The sequence below is a fragment of the Symphodus melops genome (genome assembly GCF_947650265.1).
Source record: "Symphodus melops genome assembly, chromosome: 13".
NCBI classification, from domain to species: domain Eukaryota; kingdom Metazoa; phylum Chordata; class Actinopteri; order Labriformes; family Labridae; genus Symphodus; species Symphodus melops.
Genome location: NC_136703.1, coordinates 291,449 through 317,369, shown reverse-complemented (window position 1 = coordinate 317,369; position 25,921 = coordinate 291,449). Strand labels below are relative to the sequence as shown.

General features: G+C 46.3%; 2 protein-coding genes across 2 annotated transcripts in view; both read right to left on the bottom strand.

The window, feature by feature from the left end:
- LOC306833413 (tumor necrosis factor receptor superfamily member 14-like) overlaps positions 1-8,124 on the bottom strand; it is a 33,329-nt gene extending 25,205 nt beyond the window's left edge. Inside the window, exons 1-4 of the mRNA XM_079358660.1 lie at positions 8,012-8,124; positions 7,716-7,809; positions 7,480-7,605; positions 1,177-1,332 (exon numbers count right to left, since the gene is read on the bottom strand). Coding sequence (XP_079214786.1) covers positions 1,177-1,332; positions 7,480-7,605; positions 7,716-7,809; positions 8,012-8,053 — 418 coding nt within the window. The 5' untranslated portion in view covers positions 8,054-8,124. The remainder of the gene's footprint in view (positions 1-1,176; positions 1,333-7,479; positions 7,606-7,715; positions 7,810-8,011) is intronic.
- Positions 8,125-13,546: 5,422 nt separating this feature from the next.
- The window catches only part of LOC306834211 (tumor necrosis factor receptor superfamily member 14-like), a gene marked incomplete at its 3' end in the record, with an annotated part of 44,021 nt that continues 31,646 nt past the window's right edge, over positions 13,547-25,921 (bottom strand). Inside the window, exons 3-10 of the mRNA XM_079360048.1 lie at positions 16,373-16,560; positions 16,092-16,185; positions 15,710-15,835; positions 15,345-15,500; positions 14,187-14,274; positions 13,929-14,098; positions 13,793-13,824; positions 13,547-13,708 (exon numbers count right to left, since the gene is read on the bottom strand). Coding sequence (XP_079216174.1) covers positions 13,547-13,708; positions 13,793-13,824; positions 13,929-14,098; positions 14,187-14,274; positions 15,345-15,500; positions 15,710-15,835; positions 16,092-16,185; positions 16,373-16,402 — 858 coding nt within the window. The 5' untranslated portion in view covers positions 16,403-16,560. The remainder of the gene's footprint in view (positions 13,709-13,792; positions 13,825-13,928; positions 14,099-14,186; positions 14,275-15,344; positions 15,501-15,709; positions 15,836-16,091; positions 16,186-16,372; positions 16,561-25,921) is intronic.

Here is a 25,921-nt window from a genome sequence, read left to right as displayed (position 1 = left end):
CTGTATCCTGGAATAAAATGTTATAAATAAAAATCAAATGAATGATGAGACAGACCATAATATCTATAAAATAAAAATTATCATGTTTCATTGTCACAGTGGAAACCTTACTTCGTTCTCAATGATCTATTCCCGTTCTGCGAAATAACACGGAACAATGAATAAAAGAATCAAACCAACAGCACAGACTATCAGTCCAATACAGACTAACAGTAGTCCTCCACACAGAGCGTCCTTTGTCTTAGTTCCTGCTCTCAGCAGCATGTAACCCTCTGATAGACATCTGTAATGACAGAGGGACAGTTATTACAGGAACATGTGGAGGATCATGAACTCAGGTGTGTCCATGTGTGATGTGAAGCTTCACTCACTGTGTGTGACTCTGACAAGATGGAAACGTCCCGTCTGAAAATGTTCCATCAGAGCAGGTGGAGCACTCGGTGCCTGTGGAGGACGTTCCTGCAGGAAGGACACAACACATGAGACCACATGGGGAGCTAGCAAAAGAAAGACAAAGTCCAAACAGGAAGAGGCTCGTGTTTGAAGGTGGATATGTTGTTGAAGTAAAAAAGGAAAAACCTAGTGGCATATAAACAGAAACTGCTAGCATGTCTGCTCGTGCTCATCATGAGACAGAACAGATGATAGTTGTGTCTCGATGTGGACTGGAGATTACATTTACAACCATTTATTAAATGTCTTGTTAACTGAATGTTTTCAGCTTTATTGAACAAAAGGAGTTTTTAATTGAGCAGTTGGTGGTCGTATGTTGTCTCAGGTTTATAACCTATCAGTCTGTGCTTTTATTGTTCCACTGTGGATAGAGGCTGTTCATCTGATTCCTTAGTAACTGTAAGTTTGTATTATTATTATTATTATTATTATTATTATTATTATTATTATTATTATCATGTTATTGGTAGGGGGGCCCCAAAATAAAATCCAGCTTAGGGCCCCCACTTGGCCTGGGGCGGCCCTGCATGAGACCTTTTCACTAAGGCTGATTTACACATGAACACAGTCCCTCTATCACCGTCCACCAGAATGATACTGATAAAATGAATAACATTTTTAATTGTTTTAATACACTAAAGTTAACAGGAAATGAAGATAATTTAGAGAAAAGCACATAAAGGATCTGTGTGTGATAAAGTGAACTGTGTTTATTAAACTCACCTTTCTTTCTGATGTATTCTCCTGGATCACAGTGTCTGCGACTCTTTGCTTCATAACAGTCGAACCCAGCAGACACTGAGCAGTAAAATCCTTCCAGAGGTTCACAGACTGAGTCTGATGATGTGGAACAGGACGTCTTTATCTTCAGACCAGAAGCTGTGGACACAAGATGGGCAGCTGGGTAAGCGGGATAGATTGATAGAGGGATGGAGGGATGGATGAAGGGATGGAGGGATGGATGAAGGGATGGATGGATGGATGGATGAAGGGATGGATGGATGGATGGATGAAGGGATGGAGGGATGGATGAAGGGATGGATGGATGGATGGATGAAGGGATGGATGGATGGATGAAGGGATGGATGGATGAAGGGATGGAGGGATGGATTGATAGAGGGATGGAGGGATGGATGAAGGGATGAAGGGATGGAGGGATGGAGGGATGGATGGATGGATGGATGGATGAAGGGATGGATGGATGGATGAAGGGATGGATGGATGGATGGATGGATGGAAGGATGGATGGATGGAGGGATGGATTGATAGAGGGATGGAGGGATGGATGAAGGGATGGAGGGATGGATGACGGGATGGAGGGATGGATGGATGGATGGATGGATGAAGGGATGGATGGATGGAGGGATGGAGGGATGGATGAAGGGATGGAGGGATGGATGAAGGGATGGATGGATGGATGAAGGGATGGATGGATGGATGGATGAAGGGATGGATGGATGGATGGATGAAGGGATGGATGGATGGATGAAGGGATGGATGGATGAAGGGATGGAGGGATGGATTGATAGAGGGATGGAGGGATGGATGAAGGGATGAAGGGATGGAGGGATGGAGGGATGGATGGATGGATGGATGGATGAAGGGATGGATGGATGGATGAAGGGATGGATGGATGGATGGATGGATGGAAGGATGGATGGATGGAGGGATGGATTGATAGAGGGATGGAGGGATGGATGAAGGGATGGAGGGATGGATGACGGGATGGAGGGATGGATGGATGGATGGATGGATGAAGGGATGGATGGATGGAGGGATGGAGGGATGGATGGATGGAAGGATGGATGGAGGGATGGATGGATGGAGGGATGGATGGATGGATGGATGGAAGGATGGATGGATGAAGGGATGGAGGGATGGATGGATGAAGGGATGGATGGATGGATGGATGGAAGGATGGATGGATGAAGGGATGGATGAAGGGATGGATGGAGGGATGGATGAAGGGATGGATGAAGGGATGGATGGATGGATGAAGGGATGGAGGGATGGAAGGATGGATGGATGAAGGGATGGATGGATGGATGAAGGGATGGATGGATGGAAGGAGGGATGGATGAAGGGATGGAGGGATGGATGGATGAAGGGATGGATGGATGGATGGATGGATGGAAGGATGATGGATGAAGGGATGGATGGAGGGATGGATGAAGGGATGGATGGAGGGATGGATGAAGGGATGGATGGAGGGATGGATGGATGGATGAAGGGATGGAGGGATGGAGGGATGGAAGGATGGATGGATGGATGGAAGGATGGATGGAAGGATGGATGGATGGATGAAGGGATGGATGGATGGATGAAGGGATGGATGGATGGAAGGAGGGATGGATGAAGGGATGGAGGGATGGATGGATGGAAGGATGGATGGATGGAAGGATGGATGGATGAAGGGATGGAGGGATGGATGGATGAAGGGATGGATGGATGGATGGATGGACGGATGGATGGATGGATGAAGGGATGGATGGAAGGATGGATGAAGGGATGAAGGGATGGATGGATGGATGAAGGGATGGAGGGATGGAGGGATGGAAGGATGGATGGATGAAGGGATGGATGGATGGATGAAGGGATGGATGGATGGAAGGATGGATGGATGGAAGGATGGATGGATGAAGGGATGGATGGATGGAAGGATGGATGGATGAAGGGATGGATGGATGGATGAAGGGATGGATGGATGGAAGGATGGATGGATGGAAGGATGGATGGATGAAGGGATGGATGGATGGATGAAGGGATGGATGGATGGAAGGAGGGATGGATGAAGGGATGGAGGGATGGATGGATGAAGGGATGGATGGATGGATGAAGGGATGGAGGGATGGATGGATGGATGGATGAAGGGATGGAGGGATGGATGGATGGATGGAAGGATGGAAGGATGGATGGATGAAGGGATGGATGGAGGGATGGATGAAGGGATGAAGGGATGGATGGATGGAAGGAGGGATGGATGAAGGGATGGAGGGATGGATGGATGGAGGGATGGATGAAGGGATGGAGGGATGGATGAAGGGATGGATGGAGGGATGGATGGCGGGATGAAGGGATGGATGGCCACGCCCACCAATCAGCCAACTTATCTCACCTGTGCACTCACCTGTCTCTCATCTACAATCAAGCCACTATATAATCCTCTCCTGTTCCCCCAGATCATTCTTCCCCTCAAGCAGGACTTTCCAGCACCTCTTCGTGGATTGATCTCGTGGTTTGGACTCTGCCGGCCTTGGACACTTTGCTTTTACAGACTGATGACCTGTCGGTGACCTTACTGCCTCCTCGCTTACATCCTGAGTCTTCTGTTACACGCTGCTGTTTTCTGAACACTTTCTGAGCCTCAAACATTCCTCTTTTGTTTGTTCCTGACCGTTCAGGATTCTTTGGACTTTTTGGACCTCTGGTTTCATTACTGAAACGAACTTGGTTCTCCCCCCTGAACTGCTACCTTATCGTGGTGGGGGAGTTTGAGCATCCGAATGACCCTAGGAGCTATGTTGTCGGGGGCTTTGAGCCCCCAGCAGGGTCACCCAAGGCAAACAGGTCCTAGGTGACGGGTCAGACCAAAAGCAGTTCACAACACCCCTATGAGAGGAATAACAACAAGGACTGTGACGTCGCCCGGCATGGCGGAGCCGGGGCCCCACCCTGGAGCCAGGCCTGGGGTTGGGGCCTGCAGGAGAGCGCCTGGTGGCCGGGCTTTTGCCCGTGGGGCCCGGCCGGGCTCAGCCCGAAAGGATGACGCGGGCCCGTCCTCCTGTGGACCCACCACCCACAGAGGAAGCCGTAGGGGTCGGGTGCAATGTGGATCGGGCGGCAGTCGACGGCGGGGGCCTCGGCGACCCGATCCCCGGACGCAGCTTCTGGCGTTTGGTACATGGAACGTCACCTCACTGGGGGGAAGGAGCCTGAGCTTGTGCAGGAGGTTGAGAGGTACCGGCTAGATATAGTCGGGCTCACCTCCACGCACTGCTTGGGCTCTGGAACCCAGCTCCTCGAGAGGGGCTGGACTCTCTACTTCTCTGGAGTTGCCCGCGGTGAGAGGCGGCGGGCTGGTGTGGGCTTGCTCATAGCCCCCCAGCTCAGCCGCCAGGTGTTGGAGTTCACCCCGGTGAACGAGAGGGTTGTGTCCCTGCGCCTTCGGGTAGGGGACAGGTCTCTCACTGTCGTCTCGGCCTACGGCCCGAACGGCAGTGTGGAGTACCCGGCCTTCTTGGAGTCCCTGGGAGGGGTGCTGGACAGTGCTCCGACTGGGGACTCCATTGTTCTACTGGGGGACTTCAACGCTCACGTGGGCAATGACAGTGAGATCTGGAGTGGGGTGATTGGGATAAACGGCCTCCCTGATCTGAACCAGAGTGGTGTTCTGTTATTGGACTTCTGTGCTAGTCACAGTTTGTCCATAACGAACACCATGTTCGAGCACAGGGATGTCCATAAGTGCACGTGGCACCAGGACTCCCTAGGCCGGAGGTCGATGATAGACTTTGTGGTCGTGTCATCTGACCTTCGGCCGTGTGTCTCGGACACTCGGGTGAAGAGAGGGGCTGAGCTGTCAACTGATCACCACCTGGTGGTGAGTTGGATGTGCTGGCAGGGGAGGAAGCCGGTCAGACTCGGCAGGCCCAAACGTGTAGTGAGGGTCTGCTGGGAAAGCCTGGCTGAACCCTCTGTTAGTGAGGTCTTCAACTCCCACCTCCGGACGAGCTTTTCGCAGAGCCTGGGGGAGGCTGGGTGCATTGAGTCCGAGTGGACCATGTTCTCCACCTCCATTGTCAAAGCAGCTGCTCTCAGCTGTGGTCGCAGGGTCTCTGGTGCCTGTCGTGGCGGCAATCCCCGAACCCGGTGGTGGACACCGGAAGTAAGGGAGGCCGTCAAGCTGAAGAAGGAGTCCTATCGGGCGTTGATAGCGCATAGGACTCCTGAGGCAGCTGACGGGTACCGGCAGGCCAGGCGTTCCGCAGCCCGGGCGGTCGTGGAGGCAAAAACTCGGGCCTGGGAGGAGTTCGGGGAGGCCATGGAGGAGGACTTTCGGTCGGCCTCGAGGAAATTCTGGCAAACTGTCCGTCGCCTCAGGAGGGGGAAGCAGTGCTTCACCAACACTGTTTACAGTGGAGGTGGGGAGCTGCTGACCTCAACTGGGGATGTCGTCGGACGGTGGAAGGAATACTTCGAGGATCTCCTCAATCCCACCGTCACGTCTCCCACCGAGGGAGCAGAGGCTGAGTTCTCAGAGGTAGACTCGTCCATCACCCAAGCCGAAGTCACCGAGGTAGTTGGCAAGCTCCTTGGCGGCAAGGCTCCGGGGGTGGATGAGATTCGCCCTGAGTATCTTAAGTCTCTGGATGTGCAGGGGCTGTCATGGTTGACACGTCTCTGTAACATCGCGTGGAGGTCGGGGACAGTACCTCTGGACTGGCAGACCGGGGTGGTGGTCCCTCTTTTCAAGAAGGGGGACCGGAGGGTGTGTTCCAACTACCGGGGAATCACACTCCTCAGCCTCCCTGGGAAAGTCTATTCCAGGGTTCTGGAGAGCAGGATCCGGCTGATCGTCGAACCTCGGATTCAAGAGGAACAATGCGGTTTTCGTCCTGGCCGTGGAACACTGGACCAGCTCTACACTCTCCGGCGGGTGCTCGAGGGTTCATGGGAGTTTGCCCAACCAGTCCACATGTGCTTTGTGGATCTGGAAAAGGCATTCGACCGTGTCCCTCGCGGCGCCCTGTGGGGGGTGCTCTGGGAGTATGGGGTTCGGGGCCCTTTGCTAAGGGCGGTCCGGTCCTTGTACAACCGGAGCAGGAGTATGGTTCGCATTGCCGGTAGTAAGTCGGACCTGTTCCCGGTGCGCGTTGGCCTCCGGCAGGGCTGCCCTTTGTCTCCGGTTCTGTTCATTACTTTTATGGACAGAATTTCTAGGCGCAGCCAGGGGCTGGAGGGGGTCCGGTTCGGGGACCACACTATCTCGTCTCTGCTTTTTGCAGATGATGTGGTCTTGTTGGCTCCATCGAACCCGGCCCTCCAGCGTGCACTGGGGCGGTTCGCTACCGAGTGTGAGGCGGCTGGGATGAGGATCAGCACCTCTAAATCTGAGGCCATGGTTCTCGACCGGAAAAAGGTGGTTTGCCCTCTTCGGGTCGGTGGGGAGTCCTTGCCCCAGGTGGAGGAGTTTAAGTATCTCGGGGTCTTGTTCACGAGTGTGGGGAAGATGGAGCGCGAGATCGACAGACGGATCGGTGCGGCGTCTGCAGTCATGCGGTCGCTGTATCGGTCCGTCGTGGTGAAGAAGGAGCTAAGCCGAAAGGCGAAGCTCTCAATTTACCGGTCGATCTTCGTTCCTACCCTCACCTATGGTCATGAGCTCTGGGTCATGACCGAAAGAACGAGATCTCGGATACAAGCGGCCGAAATGGGCTTCCTCCGTAGGGTGGCTGGGCGCACCCTTAGAGATAGGGTGAGGAGCACGGTCACCAGGGAGGAGCTCGGAGTAGAGCCGTTACTGCTCCACATCGAGAGGAGTCAGTTGAGGTGGTTCGGGCATCTGGTCCGGATGCCTCCTGGACGCCTCCCTAGGGAGGTGTTCCGGGCATGTCCCTCCGGGAGGAGGCCTCGGGGTAGACCCAGGACACGCTGGAGAGACCATGTCTCTCGGCTGGCTTGGGAACGCCTTGGGGTCCCACCGGAAGAGCTGGAGGAGGTGTCTGGGGTGAGGGAAGTCTGGGTGTCTCTGCTTAGACTGCTGCCCCCGCGACCCGGCCCCGGATAAGCGGCAGAAAATGGATGGATGGATGGAACTTAGTTCTAACACTACATGTTACAATCTGACTGTCAAATCATATTCAAGCTTTAAACTCAAAGGAAAACATCTGCACCAATGAGAGAGTTCAGATTCAAGGTTTGCTCTAAAAACAAAGAACAGCTGCAGTTTCCTGAGGACTCACAGTAAAACAACTTCTTTCTGCCTTTTCATTAAAAAGGTAATAAACACAACAAACATTCATTTACCTTTTGAACATCCGCTACAGGACATACAGCTCTTTAGTCCATTGAGTCCAGCATTGAAGGTTCCCTCTGCACACGGTTGACAAGAAGTCGTTTTGTCCACATCACAGTCTGTTTTCACTCGATGCCCTGTTTTTATTGTGTTACAACAAAAACCTCTAATCATCAAATCTATGAAATCAGACACTTCAGGCATCAACAGTCAGGGACATCCTGGAGGGACAGATTCATGATCTTACCGACGGGACACCTCTCACAGCACTCGTTACCAGACACATATTCTGTCCGACGGCAGGTGAGGGTTCGACTGATGGAAATATTCATCATAAATATCTGTGAAGAGAAAGAGAAAGATTCCTGAGTGATGAAGCTGATCAGGAGTTTGAGGTGTTTTTGAAACGGCTCTGAAATATTGATGGAGGCTGCTGAAATAATGAAGACAAGTATCAGAGGTGTTTACACCCTGAGAGGAACCACAGAGGACAGAGACAAGAAGAGGAGGAGGATGAACTGATGCAGAGTGAAGATCATTTACCAGCAGTGAAGCGGTGAACCCAGGATTTATTCTGAACTTCATTTTAAACTTTAGAATCAAAGTTTTGTGGGACTGAAGACGTCATCTCTCTCAGATTTACAGATTTAAGATCTGAAAACAGAAAGACAAACACAGAAATGAAACATGATCACCTTCATACTTTCTCTTCTTCACTGACATGTCTCTCGACCTGCAGCTCACCTGAGTGTACTTTAATATTAATAATATTTTACATTTTACAGAGAAAATAAAAGTAAGATGAAAACAAAATGAAACCCAGGAAGAACTACAAAATAAAACAGGAAACACTCCAGACTAACCGAGAAGTCAGGGTTAAAAGAGTATGAACGAACACACAGGAAACAATATCAGATACTGTAGAAACTCATTTTAACAAATCCCATCATGTTTAGAAGAAACACTTGAGTGATGAATGAGAAACACGTGCTCAGCTCTAAGAAATTTAACCAGTCCATTGATATCATTTTGGATATTTGCATCCATTTATCAATATACAACTTATAAAAAATAACAAAACAAATATAAGACGAACCACTAAGTTTATTTAGCTTAGTAAAACAAACAATTCGACTTTCCTTTCTTCCCAGGCTGAAACGGTGGAGAATCACCTGTCCGCCTCACCTGGAGCCCTGATTATCACAACACCCACTCAGACTCCACACAGCGCCCAGTAGAGGGACTGCATACATGAAAGAAAATATACAACAACACAGTGTTTGGCTCCAACAGATTCCCTAACGTCCTCTTAAAAGCGTCCAATGACAGAAGTTTGTTCAGTTTGAATTCTTTCAGTTGATTCTGTCGCTGTAAAAGAGACGTCTCTGTGCGCGCTCCCGTGAACATGAGCGTGCGCAACTTGTCAGAAACTTGATGTTTAGTAATATCTTTAACTTTGTGTAGTCTTCTTGTTGTCTGTCCTGATGTTTGAGGACATTCACACAGACTGAAGGTGTCTCCAGATCCTTTGACTTATTTTAGAACATTCACACTCAGAACAAGTTTGAACTTTAACACAACAAAGATCTACTTTAACACTTCTTTATAAAGTTCTTTAGTTTTTACCTTCATCTTTAAGTATAGATTAATCTTTAAATCTTTGAAATTGTTTCTTTAAATTTGGTGAGACACATACCTTGAATCAAACTGCGTCGATTCCAAATTCAACTTTCGTTTTCCAGCCCTTCAAAATAAAAGCTTTAAAGTAGAACCAAATAGTTTTCACTTCCTCCGGAAATCAATAGAAAAATCTTATTCTGTTATAATCTAAAGTATATAGTCGTACTGTCATGGTGGTTGTCTGGTTTTGTTTCTGTATTCCATCTTGTTTTAGTTTTCATTCTTTCCCTTTTGTTTCTGTGTTTGAATGATTCCTAGTGTGGTTTGTTTTAGTCGTTACTAAAACAAAGATATATGATATATATCTACAAACATTATATTTACACAAACTACAAACTATATTACTGATATAAATATGTTGAGACAAACAGGCTGCAAAGAGACACAGCTGCAGGAACAAATGCAGGAAGGACAAAACAAAGTAAAATGAGTGAGTCAATAATTAAACAGATTATAGTCTGATGTAAAATGTTGATCTCTTATCTCCAACATAACCTGCTCCGGAGCAGGTTATGTTGGAGATAAGAGATCAAACTGTGAAAAGCTCCGCCCACTGACCAATCAGATGTTTAGATGGTGGAGCTCCTGGAGCTGATGGAGAGGGGGGAGGACACTTGATGTGTCCATCATGATTTGACATTAGACTATAGTCTGTTTAGTTATTGATGATGTTTCACTGATATCCTTCAACAGAGACTGAAGAAAGCTCCGGAACATTTCAGTATGAATAATACTTTCCACTTTGTGCAATTATTTTTTTTTTCTTCATTTTTTAATATGTTCACCTTTGTCTTATAACTAAATCAATTTAAAAATGTATTTCTGATTAATTTCTAAATGTTCAATAAGTGTGAGGTCATCACGTTCTTGGCGTGCTGCCTCACTGTAACTGAACCAACCCCCTCACACATCCGGCAGCTATTCCACAGGTGTGTGAAATAATGTTGAAATGAAACCTCGTTTTGGAGTGCGTCACTAAGTTCTAACTTGACGGTTTCCTAACCGTCACTATGGTTACCGGAGGCCACATTTTTGTCATAATCATACTTTTTACTCCCTCAATATTGTTTATTATTTAAGACAATAAAAAAAAAACGTGAGCTATTATTTACATGTTTAATTAGTGGATTCGTGATCCAGGGACCTTTGAAAAGTAAATCAAACTCACTCACCTGAAGCTCCAGACCTGCTCTGTAATGCTGTCATTTAGCGCCACCTGCTGGTTGATTTGTCAACAAGTCAAGTCTCAGAACTGAGCCTCAGACATTTGACCTGAGTGTTCTTACAGCAGGTTAGGGTTAGGGTTGGATTGCATGTTTGCCAGTCTCGGGGCAGCTGAGACTATCCACAGCGACCAAGGAAGGAACTTTGAGTCAGCAGTTTTCTCTGCCATGTGCGAACGCCTGGGAATGGAGAAGACTTGGACCACACCTCTGCACCCACAGAGTGATGGACTCGTTGAGCGGTTCAATAGGACTCTGGCAAAGCAGCTGGCAATACTCACCGCAGAACACCAGCGCGATTGGGACATGCACCTACCCCTTGTCTTACTGGCCTACAGGTCTGCTGTGCAGGATTCCATCTCTTGCACACCTGCTCTGCTCATGTTGGGTCGGGAGCTGCGAACCCCAGCAGAGATGGTTTTTGGAAACCCCCCGGACACACCAGCAGTTCCACCAGGGCCGGAATACGCCAGGAGGCGCCAGGATAGGATGGAGTCAGCTCTTGCTTTTGCCCGTCGCCAGCTTGGAAAAGCAGGGATGAGGCAGAAACGATACTACGATGGTTGGGGGAGGTCGTGTATAGGGTCCAGCTGCCCCCTAGAGGGAGACGAGTGGCTCAGGACCCCGACATCCCCTCGGAGAGGTGGGACATCACCACCCCTTGACTCACCTCCTGCACAGCAGCAGGGTGCTGCAGGGTTGACCACTCAGCCCCACAGACGAAAAAAGCCTTCGGGTCATTTCTCCATTCCTTCACCGGTTCAACAACTTTATCCTCACATATAGACTCTCCACACTTTCACACAGTTTGACCTGTGATAAATTAGGCCTAACTACTATTTTTAAAAGAGTAAAACATCTAGGTTACCTACCTTGTGATCCCCCAACTCAAAAGCCAGACTTTTAATAAAATTAAAGGTAAAAAAGAAGGCGCTTGTCATAGTACTCACCTGCGGCAGGTAACCTGTAGCATTAATCACAGAAGAGAAAACGGAAGTAGAGTGCTGCCTTTAGGGGCTCCTTGGACGGTCCGGAAGTCATGAACCCATGACGTCACTTTACAGACGAGCAGCTCCACCTGGCCATAGCACGCCTTCAGGTCGGTAACAGGCAGTCACATGTTCATGAACTTGGTGTGTCTCAAAGTGTCATCAGCAGAACTACTGACAGTGTTCATGACAGACCCAGGAGTGATGGACCTCAATGAAGACCAGTACCTAAGGACCTCTGCACTCACACACTGTTACTGTCACACAGCTGCAGGCGGGGTACCAGGGTTTCCTGACAGACCATTTACAACCAACTCCAACCAACCAGCTTTCACTTGATGCCAGATGACCAAGACCAAACCGTGACCGTTTGCAGTGGGCACAAGACCGTGTGACCTGGACAATGCAGCAGAGGCGCAGTGAGTGTCGGGTCACCTTGCACTGAAATGATGGTCATCAGTGTTGCTGGAGAAGGCGAGGTGAGCGACACGCCAAGGTCAACACGGTCCCCAGGGTTCACTTTGGTGAAGGAGGTGAAACAGTCTGGGCAGGAATCACCAGCCGGTGTAAAACAGATGAGGTGATTATAGACGGCTCAGTCACGTCACATCATCATCCCCCAATTCCACCAGCACACCCCCAACTTGAGTCCACCATGTCTTAGCAATCCGGAAAAACTAACCTTGACAACTTTAAATGACTTTATCACTATTAATCTTTACATCCGTAGAGAAATTCTATTGAAATGTAAACTTCCATTTAGAGAAAGATAGTATGTGTGAACAAAATGCAATGTTTACTAGAAAATATGAATATGTCTAACATTGTCAAAGAAAGAAAGGGTCTAAATTTCACTTCTAACCCATTTTAGCCTCAACTCTCGATGTCCGGGTCAAATTGACCCAAAGACCCCGAGTGTTTTAGGTTGATATGGGGGGGGGGGGGGGGTAGCAAATGCATGAAATGTACCATTTTCACATGTTAAGTACAGTAAATAAGCCAAGCAGAAGAAGTTTCATATGGAAAAAAAACATTTTAATGTACTTTTCATACATGTTGACATTTTCAAACGGGTCAATTTGACCCAAAGACCCCAGGAGGGCTCGACAAAGCTGAACTGGATCAGGTCTGACTGACACAACTCACACATGACTGAAGTCATTACAGACACAGTAGGATGATATTTGTTCCTACTTCGTCTGATTCCTTCAGTGTGGAAGTGACATCATTTGTTTAGCTTTATTCAAAAAGAGTAATGAAAAAATACAGTCAGGTAAACAAAAACAATATCACCTTAAATAAAGTGGGAAAAAAAATAACATACAGTACATACATGAAAGAAATAATACACTGAATATAAAGTCAATTAAACCAATATAGATGCAAACGTAAATCTGAAATCCTTCTTCCCACAGAGGGGGAAAGGTTTTATAATACTACACACGTTTGTTGTTGTTCATTCAAAGGACTTTAACTCCAGATTAAATTCATCCATGCTCCTTTGTTTTCATTTGGAGGCGCACGTGAAGGGACGTTTCACAGTTAATTTTGCAAAGCATTGTGGGAGTTAAAATACAAATCATTTCCTGAATGGGTGCATCTGATCCATGCTGCATAAAAGCAGGAAGTGAGTATCCATACTGACATGTTGAGTCTACTGAGGTGGACTCAAACAATGACCTCCAGAGTTCAGTCTGCTGAAACTACTGAAAAGTCCTGCACATTGAACTGTGTCGTTTCTTTACTTCAACAAACAGAACTGAGACCTTCGACCTTTGACCTCAGGCTCAACATGTTTCTTTATAGCTGGATGAACACAGGGAACAACCAATCTGTGCTCTGAGCTCTTTACATGCTGATCAATAAAAACTACAGGTCACACTGATCCACTCATATGGGGTTCAGTGTTTTATCCAAGGACACATCAACATGAGGCTGCAGGAGCTGGGGATCGAACCCCGACCCTTCAGATGGGACAGATATAAAAACAAACACATAATACATATATTAGGATATAAACACATATATACACAGATATGAACGATGTGTGTCAGGGTCCAGCAGCTGGACCAGAACAGGATCCTGGAGATGGTTCACTCTGACCCGTCTGAACCTGAGGAGAAAAGAGATTTAGTTTAAAGCAAACATTTAGTAAAGCTGTAAAAACAGGACAGAGTTGATCTCAGTCAGTCAGTGAACATCTCACCAAACATCTGCTCTCTCACCTGACACTCTTTTCTTCTCCTCTTCAGATTCTTCTGACTCTTCAGGGTTGGATCTTCTGACTTCAGACTCAGCAGGAATGGATCTTCTGACTCCAGACTCTGCAGGGCCGACTTCACACGTTCCTGTAAGTTTAACGTGAATCAGTGAGACTTCATTAAATCATTGAACATAAAACAGACTGAGAGTAAAGACAGTTTAAAACATACCTGTTCAGAGAGTCCTGCTTGTCTTTTGTTTCCTGGAATAAAATGTTAGAAATAAAAATCAAATGAATGATGAGACAGACCATAATATCTATAAAATAAACATGATCATGTTTCATTGTCACAGTGGAACCCTTACTCCTTATTATCCTTCTGCGTCTGTAATAACACAGTCCAACTCCAATGAATAAAAGAATCGCACCAACAGCTCCGACTATCAGTCCAATCCAGTCTGACAGTCGTCCTCCACACTGAGCGTCCTCTGTCTTAGTTCCTGCTCTCAGCAGGATGCGACCCTCTGATAGACACCTGTAATGACAGAGGGACAGTTATTACAGGAACATGTGGAGGATCATGAACTCAGGTGTGTCCATGTGTGATGTGAAGCTTCACTCACTGTCTGTGACTCTGACAAGATGGAAACGTCCCGTCTGAAAATGTTCCATCAGAGCAGGTGGAGCACTCGGTGTCTGTGGAGGACGTTCCTGCAGGAAGGACACAACACATGATTTCACTGAGGCTGATTTAGACTCACAAACACAAACCATCATCTATGTTATAAACTCGTATAAAATGATGTCATAAAATAATCAGCTGTTCAAACTTTAGCTAATTAAAGGCCAAACTCCGGAGAAGAGTAATGAGTGATGAAAAGCTCTAAACTGTCCGTGCAAACCATCACTTTCAATGGACGACTTTTTTTTAATGTCATGTACAAAGTGTCCAAACCTTCTGGATTTATAAGACAGTGTTTTACATTTATTATTTAACATTACAAAGTGTTCCTGTCACAGTTCAGTCTTTAACAGTCTCCTGGATCTAAAATCTGCTCCAACAAAGGTTCCTTTTTGAAGGTCATCATAGATCAGACAGACTCAGTGTTCCTCTGGAGTGGTTTCAAACCTGCCGGTCTCTGAAGGTCACGTACCCGTGCACAGAGGGATCTTTGTCTTCAGGTTAAATAAACTTAAAGGCTTCTACTCTCTAACCATCCTTTGAGACAATACGTCTGTAGCTTTGGTCTACAACATAAATCAACCCATCGTTTCTCTCTCTGGTGAGTTAGCAGTGAGTTCACTTTGGAGAGGAGCTCAATCCCTGAAAGAGGAAATCCACAGAAATGTGACGTCTTAAAGAAATCCTTCAGAAGACATGAATGTCCATGTTAATATTCTTCTTTAGGACACAGTGGACGTAAATGTTCAGTTTAGTTTGGCTAAAAATAAACCAAAATGTTTGTTAAAGGCAACTCAGGCTCTCATTGGCTAAAGGCTGGAAACTGAATGGAAGCTCCTCATTGGCCAAATGTAGTGTCAATCAAAAGGTTAGAGTTTTTATTATCACATATAATACAGCGGGACATGTGGAACATTTGCATCAACCTGTGGATCATTATTAATGTGATGTGTTTGATTAAATCTGTCTCTGGATTTACATCATGAGGACTCAGAGTCATTAGACACCAGACATCATTTCTGTATCAGTGGTCTGTAAATCATGGTGACAATGAGAGAACACACTTCCAACAACAGTGAACTGTGTTTGTTAAACTCACCATTCTCTCTGATGTATTCTCCTGGAGCACAGCGTCTGAGTATCTTTGCTTTATAACAGTTGAACCCATCAAACTCTGAGCAGTAAAATCCTTCCAGAGGTTCACAGACTGAGTCTGATGATATGGAACAGGACGTCTTCATCTTCAGACCAGAAGCTGTGGACACAAACACAGAGGTTATTGATGAAGTAGAATCTAAAGAAGAGTTGAAGAAAAGAAGAAGTGGTCAGATGTTCTGAGGATCATCTGTGTGTTTGAGTTCTGCTGAAGTGAATCAAAGGTTAGAAAGCTGCTTTTAGACTGACCACTGTTTAGTAACATGTTCTGATCTTTATTTAGTTTGATCAATAAAGAGACAGATCTACCTTCATCACACTCTGAACAGATGTAGCACTCTCTACGGGAAGTCGGATGGTCCATAAAGGTTCCTTCAGGGCAGGGCAGACAGTGAGTACTTCTGTCCTCTGTGCAGTCTGCATGAACTCGACCTCCTGTTGGAAACAACATGAAGTTTTTTATTCTTAAGAGAGAGAGAGAGAGAGAGAGAGAGAGAGAGAGAGAGAGAGACACAGAGAGAGCGAGAGAGGGAGAGAGAGTACTCTGTTGAACCTTTCTCTCTGGAGCTCTTTAAAAAGCAACTTCCTGTTTATTAATATGCAACAAAAATAAACTTATAAACAGGGACAGAAGATCAGGATGTTCATCTGACCTGATAAACTTTAACTAAAGTTGAACAGAGGATCTTACCAGGTGGACACTTAGCACAGCATCGATCATTTATCTCATACTGGTATGGACCACATGTCAGAGTCTGAGCTGAGAGGACACTCATCAGGAGAATCTGTGAAGACAAAGTGTAAATGAACACAGAGAGAAATGTGAACTCATGGTCCAGTCCATGTAAGAGAGAAGAGGGAAAGAGTTGAAGTTTGTCTGTTTGTAAATGTGAAGAAGAATCATTGAGAACAAACAGAAAGAAATGTTGAAGATGTGAATGTGTGCTCAGATCATCCAATCAGATCATTTACCAGAAAGGCTGCAGCTGATCCAGCTCTCATCGTCTCTTTAACAGAAGAGCAGCACACACTGATCGTCTGCTTCAAGTCCACCAACGCACACTCAGGACCAAGACTAATGAAGCAGCTGGAAACGCCTCAGAGCTGGATCTCAGCAGGTGGACACTTCTCACAGCATGGATCATTGATCTGAGTCTGATCTGTGAAGACAAAGAGCAGATGAAAGTACCTGATGAAGAGGAATCACTTTAATACCTGACAGAGGACAAACAGTGGGAATAATGTCAACATGAAGACATTTATAGGACATGTCCCTTTCAGACAGGTAAACCATTCACACTGCTCCAGGTGAGCGATGAGGATATCATGGTTTATTGTGTCAGAGGCAGCTGTAAGGTGTGAAAGCATGAGGATGACTCTTCAAAGATTCTGTGCTGTGGAGGCTCAAACTGTTCTTTCATCTCCTCATGTTAACAGGTCTGAAGGTCATAAAAACCTCATGAAGCTGATTCATCAAACACAAAGAGTCAGGTTTGTTCATCTATGATGCATTCAAGGAGGTCAGGAAATCTAAAAACTGATCGTCTTTGAGACCCAGCATGGAGCAGGTTGTTCCCTCCAGTATAGAAATGTTTGATGTAGAACAGTTTGTTGAGATATGTGTTCATAGAGAGAAGTCCTGGTCAGATTAATGCTCGTCGATGGGAGCTGGACTGTCCTAACTTAGTCTTTAAACTGGATCCCTGTGAAACCTGAATCCAGACCTCCGAGCAGAGTCCAGGTTTAACATAGAACCAGTTTATATAGATTGGTGCTGCAGAAACATGAAACCAGTGAGTGACTGGGACAGGACAAGGTGCAGAATAAAGTCTGGACTTTGATCCAGAGCGTCTTTAGATAAATGATTAATCAAGTTCATGATCAACTGAGAACCAATCAGAGAGAAGAGGCTTCAGATACATGAGGAACAACCTTAAAGCTCAATATTTGAGAGGTTTGAAATTAAAATCCATCAAAGTGTTGGACTGAATGAAGACGATCTCTGATACGACTCTATGATGAAGAAGGTTTTCTGTACCTGAGACGTGAAGCCTCAGGACTTCTCTGACTGTAGATGTTAATGAGGCTGACCTCAGAGTTCACTTTAAAGACTCTCCTGTCTAAAGAGGGCACAGAGCCACCAGGCGTCATTACATTTCTTTAAGCACATGAACCAACCAGCTGACCTCTGGTTTTAAAAAGACTCTGGATTTACATCAAGAAGAACATCTGTTCCTTTTGTAAACCCACCCACTTTTGTACACCAAGTTCCTGGGGCTGCAGATAAGTGACAATCTGACCTGGTCCCTACACTGCAGCGAATGCACTTTTTGCATTGGATGAAAAGAGCCCAGCTCCTTCCCCGATTCTCACCACCTCCTACAGAGAACTATAGAGAACCTCCTGACCAACTGCATCTCTGTCTGGTCTGGAGCCTGCAGTGCCTCAGACTGGAAGTCTCTGCAGAGAGCGGTGAGGACAGCAGAAAAGATCATCAGGACTTCTCTTCCTCCTATCTGAGATATCGCAAAAAGCTGCTGTGTGAACAGGGCTCAGAAAATCAGCAGAGACTCCTCCCACCCCACCAAGGACTGTTTTCACTGCTGGACTCTGGAAAGAGGTTCCACAGCCTCCAAGGCAGAACCTCCAGGTTCTGTAACAGCTTCTTCCCTCGGGCCATAAGACTCTTTAACACATCAAAATAATCCCCTCAATTCCCCCTCAAACCCCCAAAACTGAGTTACAATATAACATATAACATCAAGAAACGTGCAATATATTTATCTGTACAGTGAATTTATCCATAGCTCTTGTTTTAGATCTATTTATATCTGCACCTACTTCTGTAAATGTAAACATTCTGCACCTACTTCTGTAAATGTAAACATTCTGCACCTACTTCTGTAAATGTAAACATTCTGCACCTACTTCTGTAAATGTAAACATTCTGCACCTTCTTCTGTAAATGTAAACATTCTGCACCTACTTCTGTAAACGTAAACATTCTGCACCTACTTCTGTAAATGTAAACATTCTGCACCTACTTCTGTAAATGTAAACATTCTGCACCTACTTCTGTAAATGTAAACATTCTGCACCTACTTCTGTAAATGTAAACATTCTGCACCTTCTTCTGTAAATGTAAACATTCTGCACCTACTTCTGTAAACATAAACATTCTGCACCTACTTCTGTAAACGTAAACATTCTGCACCTACTTCTGTAAATGTAAACATTCTGCACCTGACTTTGTAAACGTAAACATTCTGCACCTGATTTTGTAAATGTAAACATTCTGCACCTGATTTTGTAAACGTAAACATTCTGCACCTGATTTTGTAAATGTAAACATTCTGCACCTGATTTTGTAAACGTAAACATTCTGCACCTGATTTTGTAAACGTAAACATTCTGCACCTGATTTTGTAAACGTAAACATTCTGCACCTGATTTTGTAAACGTAAACATTCTGCACCTTCTTCTGTAAATGTAAACATTCTGCACCTGATTTTGTAAACATAAACATTCTGCACCTGATTTTGTAAACATAAACATTCTGCACCTGATTTTGTAAACGTAAACATTCTGCACCTTCTTCTGTAAATGTAAACATTCTCCTGCACTACAACGAGCTAATGCAAAACAAAATTTCGTTCTTTTCTGTACTGCAAAGTTCTAATTTGAATGACATAAAGGAAGTCTAAGTCTTTGACTGAAGGTGTTCATCAGACACACAGCATTAAAGATAACCAGGACAAACAGCTTCACAACATGAGCTCGGTAACTAAAGAGAGAGAGAGAGAGAGAGAGAGAGAGAGAGAGAGAGAGACTGGCTCCTCTCTCTGCTGCTCTCTATTAAACCCAATTAACTCCACAGACTCCGCCCCTTCCCTGATCCAATTAACTTCAAGCTGTTTCAATTACAGCTGCTCAACACACATCTGCATCTTATAGTTCCATCAACCAACCATAAAGACCGTCCACATACAATCCCTAAATATGAACCTCAATTCAACAGGAAACCAACACAGATCTGATATTAAAGAGTTCTGATATTAAAGAGTTCTGATATTAAAGAGTTCTGATATTAAAGAGTTCTGATATTAAAGAGTTCTGATATTAAAGAGTTCAGATATTAAATAGTTCTGATATTAAAGAGTTCAGATATTAAAGAGTTCTGATATTAAAGAGTTCAGATATTAAATAGTTCTGATATTAAACAGTTCAGATCTTACCTTGTAGAAGATCTGAACCTCCTTTCTCTGAAAGACTGAAAGAATCTAAACTTAAAGAGTCTAAACTCTTTCAGTTTAGACTCTTTCAGTATCAGCAGTAGGAGGATGTAGGATGTGGGATGTAGGATTATTTCCATGTGATTCATCATGAGGATGTTTTACCATAGAGAGCAGGTTATGTGATGTTTCCTTTTAGACTTTAATCATGTGTTTATTACAGGACAGAGTCGAGCAGAAATCTCCTTCACTGTTTTCAAACTGAAACGTTTTTACTGTGAATGTTTTCGAACTTACTTCAAACTCACACTTTTCATTTTTAATCATCTTTAATAAGCCAACAAAGATCATTTTACATGTTTAATCAGCACTTATCTCTTCTGTGAGTGCACGCTCCCGTAAAGTGTGCGCGCTCCCGTAAAGTGTGCGCGCTCCCGTAAAGTGTGCACGACTTTATGGTTGAAATAAAAAGCCTTCTCTAAAGTAAAGCTTCGTGTTAGTGAATATAATCATGTGAACAGTCTGAATATTTCCCTTTAACGTATATTAACCCTTTACAGACGGTGTGGACAGAGTCCTGACTTCCTGACCGCTGAGGAGTCACAGACACAGAAACAGAGACAGAGAAGGCAGCAGAGAGAGAGGAAGACATTTCCTGGTCTCAAAGTACAGCAGCAGTGTCAACGGACAAACGTCTCTCGGTAAAAACCGGAACACAGGCTTCAAATGTGTCGCGATAACTCCTGAAGACTTTAACATACAGACAACAGACTGTAAGTGAGTTTTCAGCTGCTCTGTTTGACTCTTTTAAAGAAAATGTGAAGAGAATAAACAGCTACGTACCTTGTAACATGGAGACCAAAGACTGTAACTATGGGAGAGGCTGAGCGCTTCACAGATGGCGTCACAGAGACGTCCAGAGAACCAAGTCCAGCGTTATAAACCCTCCTCCTGTGTGAATCATTCACAGTGAAGTTTATACCATGTAAAACATTTATCAGGTTTATTGATGAACTCCTAAACGAGACCTCAGAGAGCAGACGATCATGACTTCAGCTGCTTCTTACTGGTCTGATAATAATAATAATAATAAAAGGTGGGTTAGTTTGTGCACGGTGTATACTTGCAACATGACGATGTTTATAACATTTACACACAAATTAAATATAATATGCATACAAATTATTTAACTTTTAGAACCTTGCTGTCTAACTAAATATACCCTCTTGAGGTCACCCAGGACCTCCAGAGGGAACTGAACCCATCAAGACAGCAGAGGAGGGACTTCCTGCTGAAGAAGTTCAACCTGCCAAACACCATGATGGAGCACTTCTACAGCGCCATCATGGAGTCCATGGAAATCCCCTCATGCTCCTGATCAGCTTCATCACTCAGGAATCTTTCTCTTTCTCTTCACAGATATTCATGATGAATATTTTCATCAGTCGAACCCTCATCTGCCATCGGACAGAATATGAGTTTGGTACCGAGTGCTGTCCGATGTGTCCCGTCGGTAAGATCATGAATCTGATTTCATTTCTAAAAGGTGAGAATGTTTCTGTCCACTGTGAGTGTCTGCGGTAAAGATCGAGATCCTCAGCTCCGTGCATCCTGATCCATCAACACCCACAGGCTGCGTCCCATGGCAGGAAAGGACTTCCTGCTAGTTTTACAGATTGACTCAGGACAGTGTGAGATAGTACGATATATGTGGTATAATAACCTTTAAAAAAATCTAAACAAACACGTAAGGAACCGTCTATACAGAGTGTTTTATTCTGAAAATAAAGCGGATGTTTATTTTTGGGGGCATTTTTAGCCTTTATTATAGAGGGAGGACAGTGGACAGGGGTCGGAAAACAGGGAGAGAGAGTGGGGATGGACATGCGGGAGAGGAGCCACAGGTCGGACGTGAACCCGGGCCGCCCACACGAGGACTATAGCCTCAGTACATGGGGACGCGCCACCAGCGCCCTCCATAAACCAGATGTGTTAATGTTGTTTCGGTCACTGACTTCCTGTCTCCCTCAGTCTGCTCTGTGGTAAATTGCCTTGTGTATTTGCAGCAGAGAATTCTGATCTGCTGAGACGGAGTCAGTGGAAGCACACACACTGAATAAAGTGAAAACCAGCTCTGCTAACGTGGCGGAGTGTCGACAGACCGAAAAACTACAAATTATCTGCGTGACGATGAATGAATCCCACAGAGAAACAGAAATCTAAGTGTAAATAGCAGTGGACCCAGGACAGACCTCTGTGGAAGGACTCAGACTGAGGTTAAATAAAACATGTTGAGATCTTTCAGAGATCGTAAACACAAGAACACCTGACCTGAGTCTGACCAATCGTATGTGGTCGTCTACGCCGCCATAAGCAGCGCTAAGATCCAACAATAACAACAGCAGAGCTACAGAGGAACATCAGGCTAACGTAACGTTTGCTATCACATGATCAAGGTTCAAGGTTCAAGGTTCTTTATTTGTCAATTCCAAAATATGTCAGACATACAGTGAAATCGAAATTATGTTTCCCCCCTCCCCCTAAAAAGGGTACGGTAAATAAAATAAAACGAGGTAAAAAAGATAAATAATATTTACATTAATAAACCTAAATGTGCAAAAGTACAAAGTTAAATAAAATGGAGTATAAAACAAGATTTAAGAAAAGTGAAACTTGTGCATGCGTGCAATGTGCAATAAGTGACCAGGGTTCTGTTTCAATCTTCAAACAGGAGGAGGTTCCAATGTTCAGTGTTCATGGGGGCAGAGGGGAGGGGAGGGAGGAGAGGGGAGGCAGGGGAGAGAGGGGAGAGAGGAGAGGGGAGGGAGGGAGGGAGGGGAGGGAGGGAGGGGAGAGAGTTCAGCTTCCTGACAGCTTGGTGGAAGAAGCTGTTTCTCAGTCTGGTAGAGCCGGCCTGCAGGCTGCGGTACCGTGTCCCCGATGGCAGGAGGCTGAAGAGGCTGTGTGAGGGGGGGGGGGGGGGGGGGGGGTCACTCACAATGCGGGTTGCTTTGCGGGTGAGGCGGGTGCCGTAGAGGTCCAGAAGAGAGGGGAGCGGGACACCGATGATCCGTTCAGCCGCCTTCACTGTGCGCTGCAGGGTCTTGTGGTTGGCAGCAGTGCAGCTCCCCATCCACACAGTGATGCAGCTGGTCAGGATGCTCTCCATGGTGCCTCTGTAGAAGGAGCACATGATGGGTCGGGATGCTCTCCATGGTGCCTCTGTAGAAGGAGCACATGATGGGTCGGGATGCTCTCCATGGTGCCTCTGTAGAAGGAGCACATGATGGGTCAGGATGCTCTCCATGGTGTCTCTGTAGAAGGAGCACATGATGGGTCAGGATGCTCTCCATGGTGCCTCTGTAGAAGGAGCACATGATGGGTCAGGATGCTCTCCATGGTGTCTCTGTAGAAGGAGCACATGATGGGTCAGGATGCTCTCCATGGTGCCTCTGTAGAAGGAGCACATGATGGGTGGGGGTGCTCTCCATGGTGCCTCTGTAGAAGGAGCACATGATGGGTCAGGATGCTCTCCATGGTGCCTCTGTAGAAGGAGCACATGATGGGTCAGGATGCTCTCCATGGTGCCTCTGTAGAAGGAGCACATGATGGGTCAGGATGCTCTCCATGGTGTCTCTGTAGAAGGAGCACATGATGGGTCAGGATGCTCTCCATGGTGTCTCTGTAGAAGGAGCACATGATGGGTCAGGATGCTCTCCATGGTGCCTCTGTAGAAGGAGCACATGATGGGTCGGGATGCTCTCCATGGTGCCTCTGTAGAAGGAGCACATGATGGGTCGGGATGCTCGTGCTCTCTTCAGCTTACGGAGGAAGTAGAGGCGCTGCTGGGACTTCTTGGCCAGTGATGTGGTGTTTGCTGTCCAGGAGAGATCCTCACTGATGTGGACCCCCAGGAACTTGATGATGCTCACTCTCTCCACAGCAGCACCGTCGATGGTCAGGGGGGGTTTGGGAGTGGGGGCCCTCCGGAAGTCGACAACAACCTCCTTGGTTTTGTCGATATTCAGGAAGAGGTTGTTGTCTTTGCACCACGTGGCCAGTTGGTCCACCTCCATCCTGTAGTGCGTCTCATCGTTGTTGGAGATGAGACCGACCACTGTTGTGTCGTCCGCGAACTTCACAATGTGGTTGCTGCTGAAGGATGGCGTGCAGTCGTGGGTCAGCAGCGTGAAGAGCAGGGGGCTGAGCACACAGCCTTGGGGGGCCCCAGTGCTCAGGATGGTGGTTTTTGATGTGTTGCCACCAACCCGCACAGTCTGAGGCCTCTCGCTGAGGAAGTCCAGCAGCCAGTTGCACAGGGAAGTGCTGAGCCCCAGCTGGTCCAGTTTGCCGATCAGCTGCTGAGGGATGATGGTGTTGATTGCTGAACTGAAGTCTATGAACAGCATTCTGACGGATGAGTCTTTGGAGTCCAGGTGGGTGAGGGCTGGGTGAAGAGCAGAGCAGATTGCATCCTCGGTTGATCTGTTGCCCCGGTATGCAAACTGGTAGGGGTCCAGGGTGGAGGGAAGGGAGGATTTGATGTGGGCCATGACTAATCTTTCAAAGCACTTCATGATGATGGGGGTCAGTGCAACGGGTCTATAGTCATTGAGAGTGGATGGTGATGGCTTCTTTGGAATGGGTATGATGGTGGTCGTTTTGAAGCATGTTGTAACAACAGTCTGCCTCAGAGAAGTACCCTCTTGAGGTCACCCTCTTGAGGTTACACTTTATTAATCCCACGAGGGGAAATTCGGTTTACACTCTGTCTAACACACACATAGGCCGAGATACACACTCATGCACAAACAGGGTTCTAGTGACATGCATTAATGGAGAGGTCTCAGAGTGAGGGGGCTGCCCACAGCGAGCGCTCCAGAGCAGTTTTGGGGTTCGGTGCCTTGCTCAGGGGCACCTCGGCAGTGCTCAGGAAATGGACTGGCACCTCTCCAGCTACCAGACCAGTTTCCGGACTTGGTCCGTGCCGGGACTTGATCCGGCGACCCTCCGGTTCCCAACCCAAGTCCCTACAGACTGAGCTACTGCCGCCCCAATTCATGAATAAACCGAGCGGATTAAAACACTGTTTGTCCTGCACTGAATGTTCAGAAGGTAAATGAATGTTTGTGTTTATTTCCTTTTGATTGTAAAAGCAGAAAGAAGTTGTTTCAACCTGCAGCTGTTCTTATCACAGGAAGATCAGGCATCCTGACGACATGGCCACGCCAACGCAGATGGTGTTGCGTGACTGTGGCCTCCATACTGGTGCAGCTGGTCTTGCAAAGTCTCTCAGTATGGGGGACCTGGTCTTGCCAAGAGAATGCTTTGTAGGCATCTGATGTGAAAAGCAGCCTGAGGTGTCGGCTGTACAGTGTCCATGCTTCACAGCTGGAGAGGAGCGTTGTCAGGACAGCTGCCTGGTAAACACCTGTTTTGGTTTGGAGGTCTTTATTCTGGAAGACTCTGTGTCTTAGTGGTCCAAAAGAAGAGGATGCCTGCTTGATCCGGTTTGTATTTCTCTTTCAATGCTGCAGTCATCTGAGATATTTGAAGGATTCCTCTACTGCAAGGGGCTTATTGGAGATGGTGAAGGGTGGTGGGTGTGATGGGGTGGTGGAGCCCACCATAAGCACTCGCAGCAGCTGTGAGCACAGTCATCAGCATATTATAGCTCAATGATGTGCTCAGATGATATTTTCGTGACTGCCTGGAGCCTTCTGATGACTGTGGATAAAGTCCACAGTAACTCCACCATCCGTCTTGATCTTGGTACGGAGCAGCAGCGTCACACAGAGAAGGAAGATCTGGAGCACGGACGCACCCCTGACGTACGCCAGTACGTCTCAGACGTACTCTGGACAAAATGCTCTCCATCATGGACAACACACACCACCCTCTGCACAGCACCTTCACCGGGCAGAGCAGCATGTTCAGTGACAGACTGCTGTCACAGTCGTGCTCCACGGCCAGGCTCAAGAACTCTTTTGTCCCCCTATAGGCCATCAGACTGTACAACACTTCACTGTCACAGCAGGGAAGAAGCACACGGTGAACCCTGGACTCATTTTTCACTTTTTTTCTCTCACTCCTCATCTGCACTGTTGACCTCAGAGTCAGTCCCCAGCTGGACACTTTAATGCATATTGATAGTCACCTTACTGAGCACAGGTCACTTTAATGATAATCACCCTAATCATGTCTGGTTTCATCCTACTGTATTGTTATGCTACATCTGTAATGGTTGACATGATCACCCTAACTAGGTCAAGTTTCACTCTATTGTCTT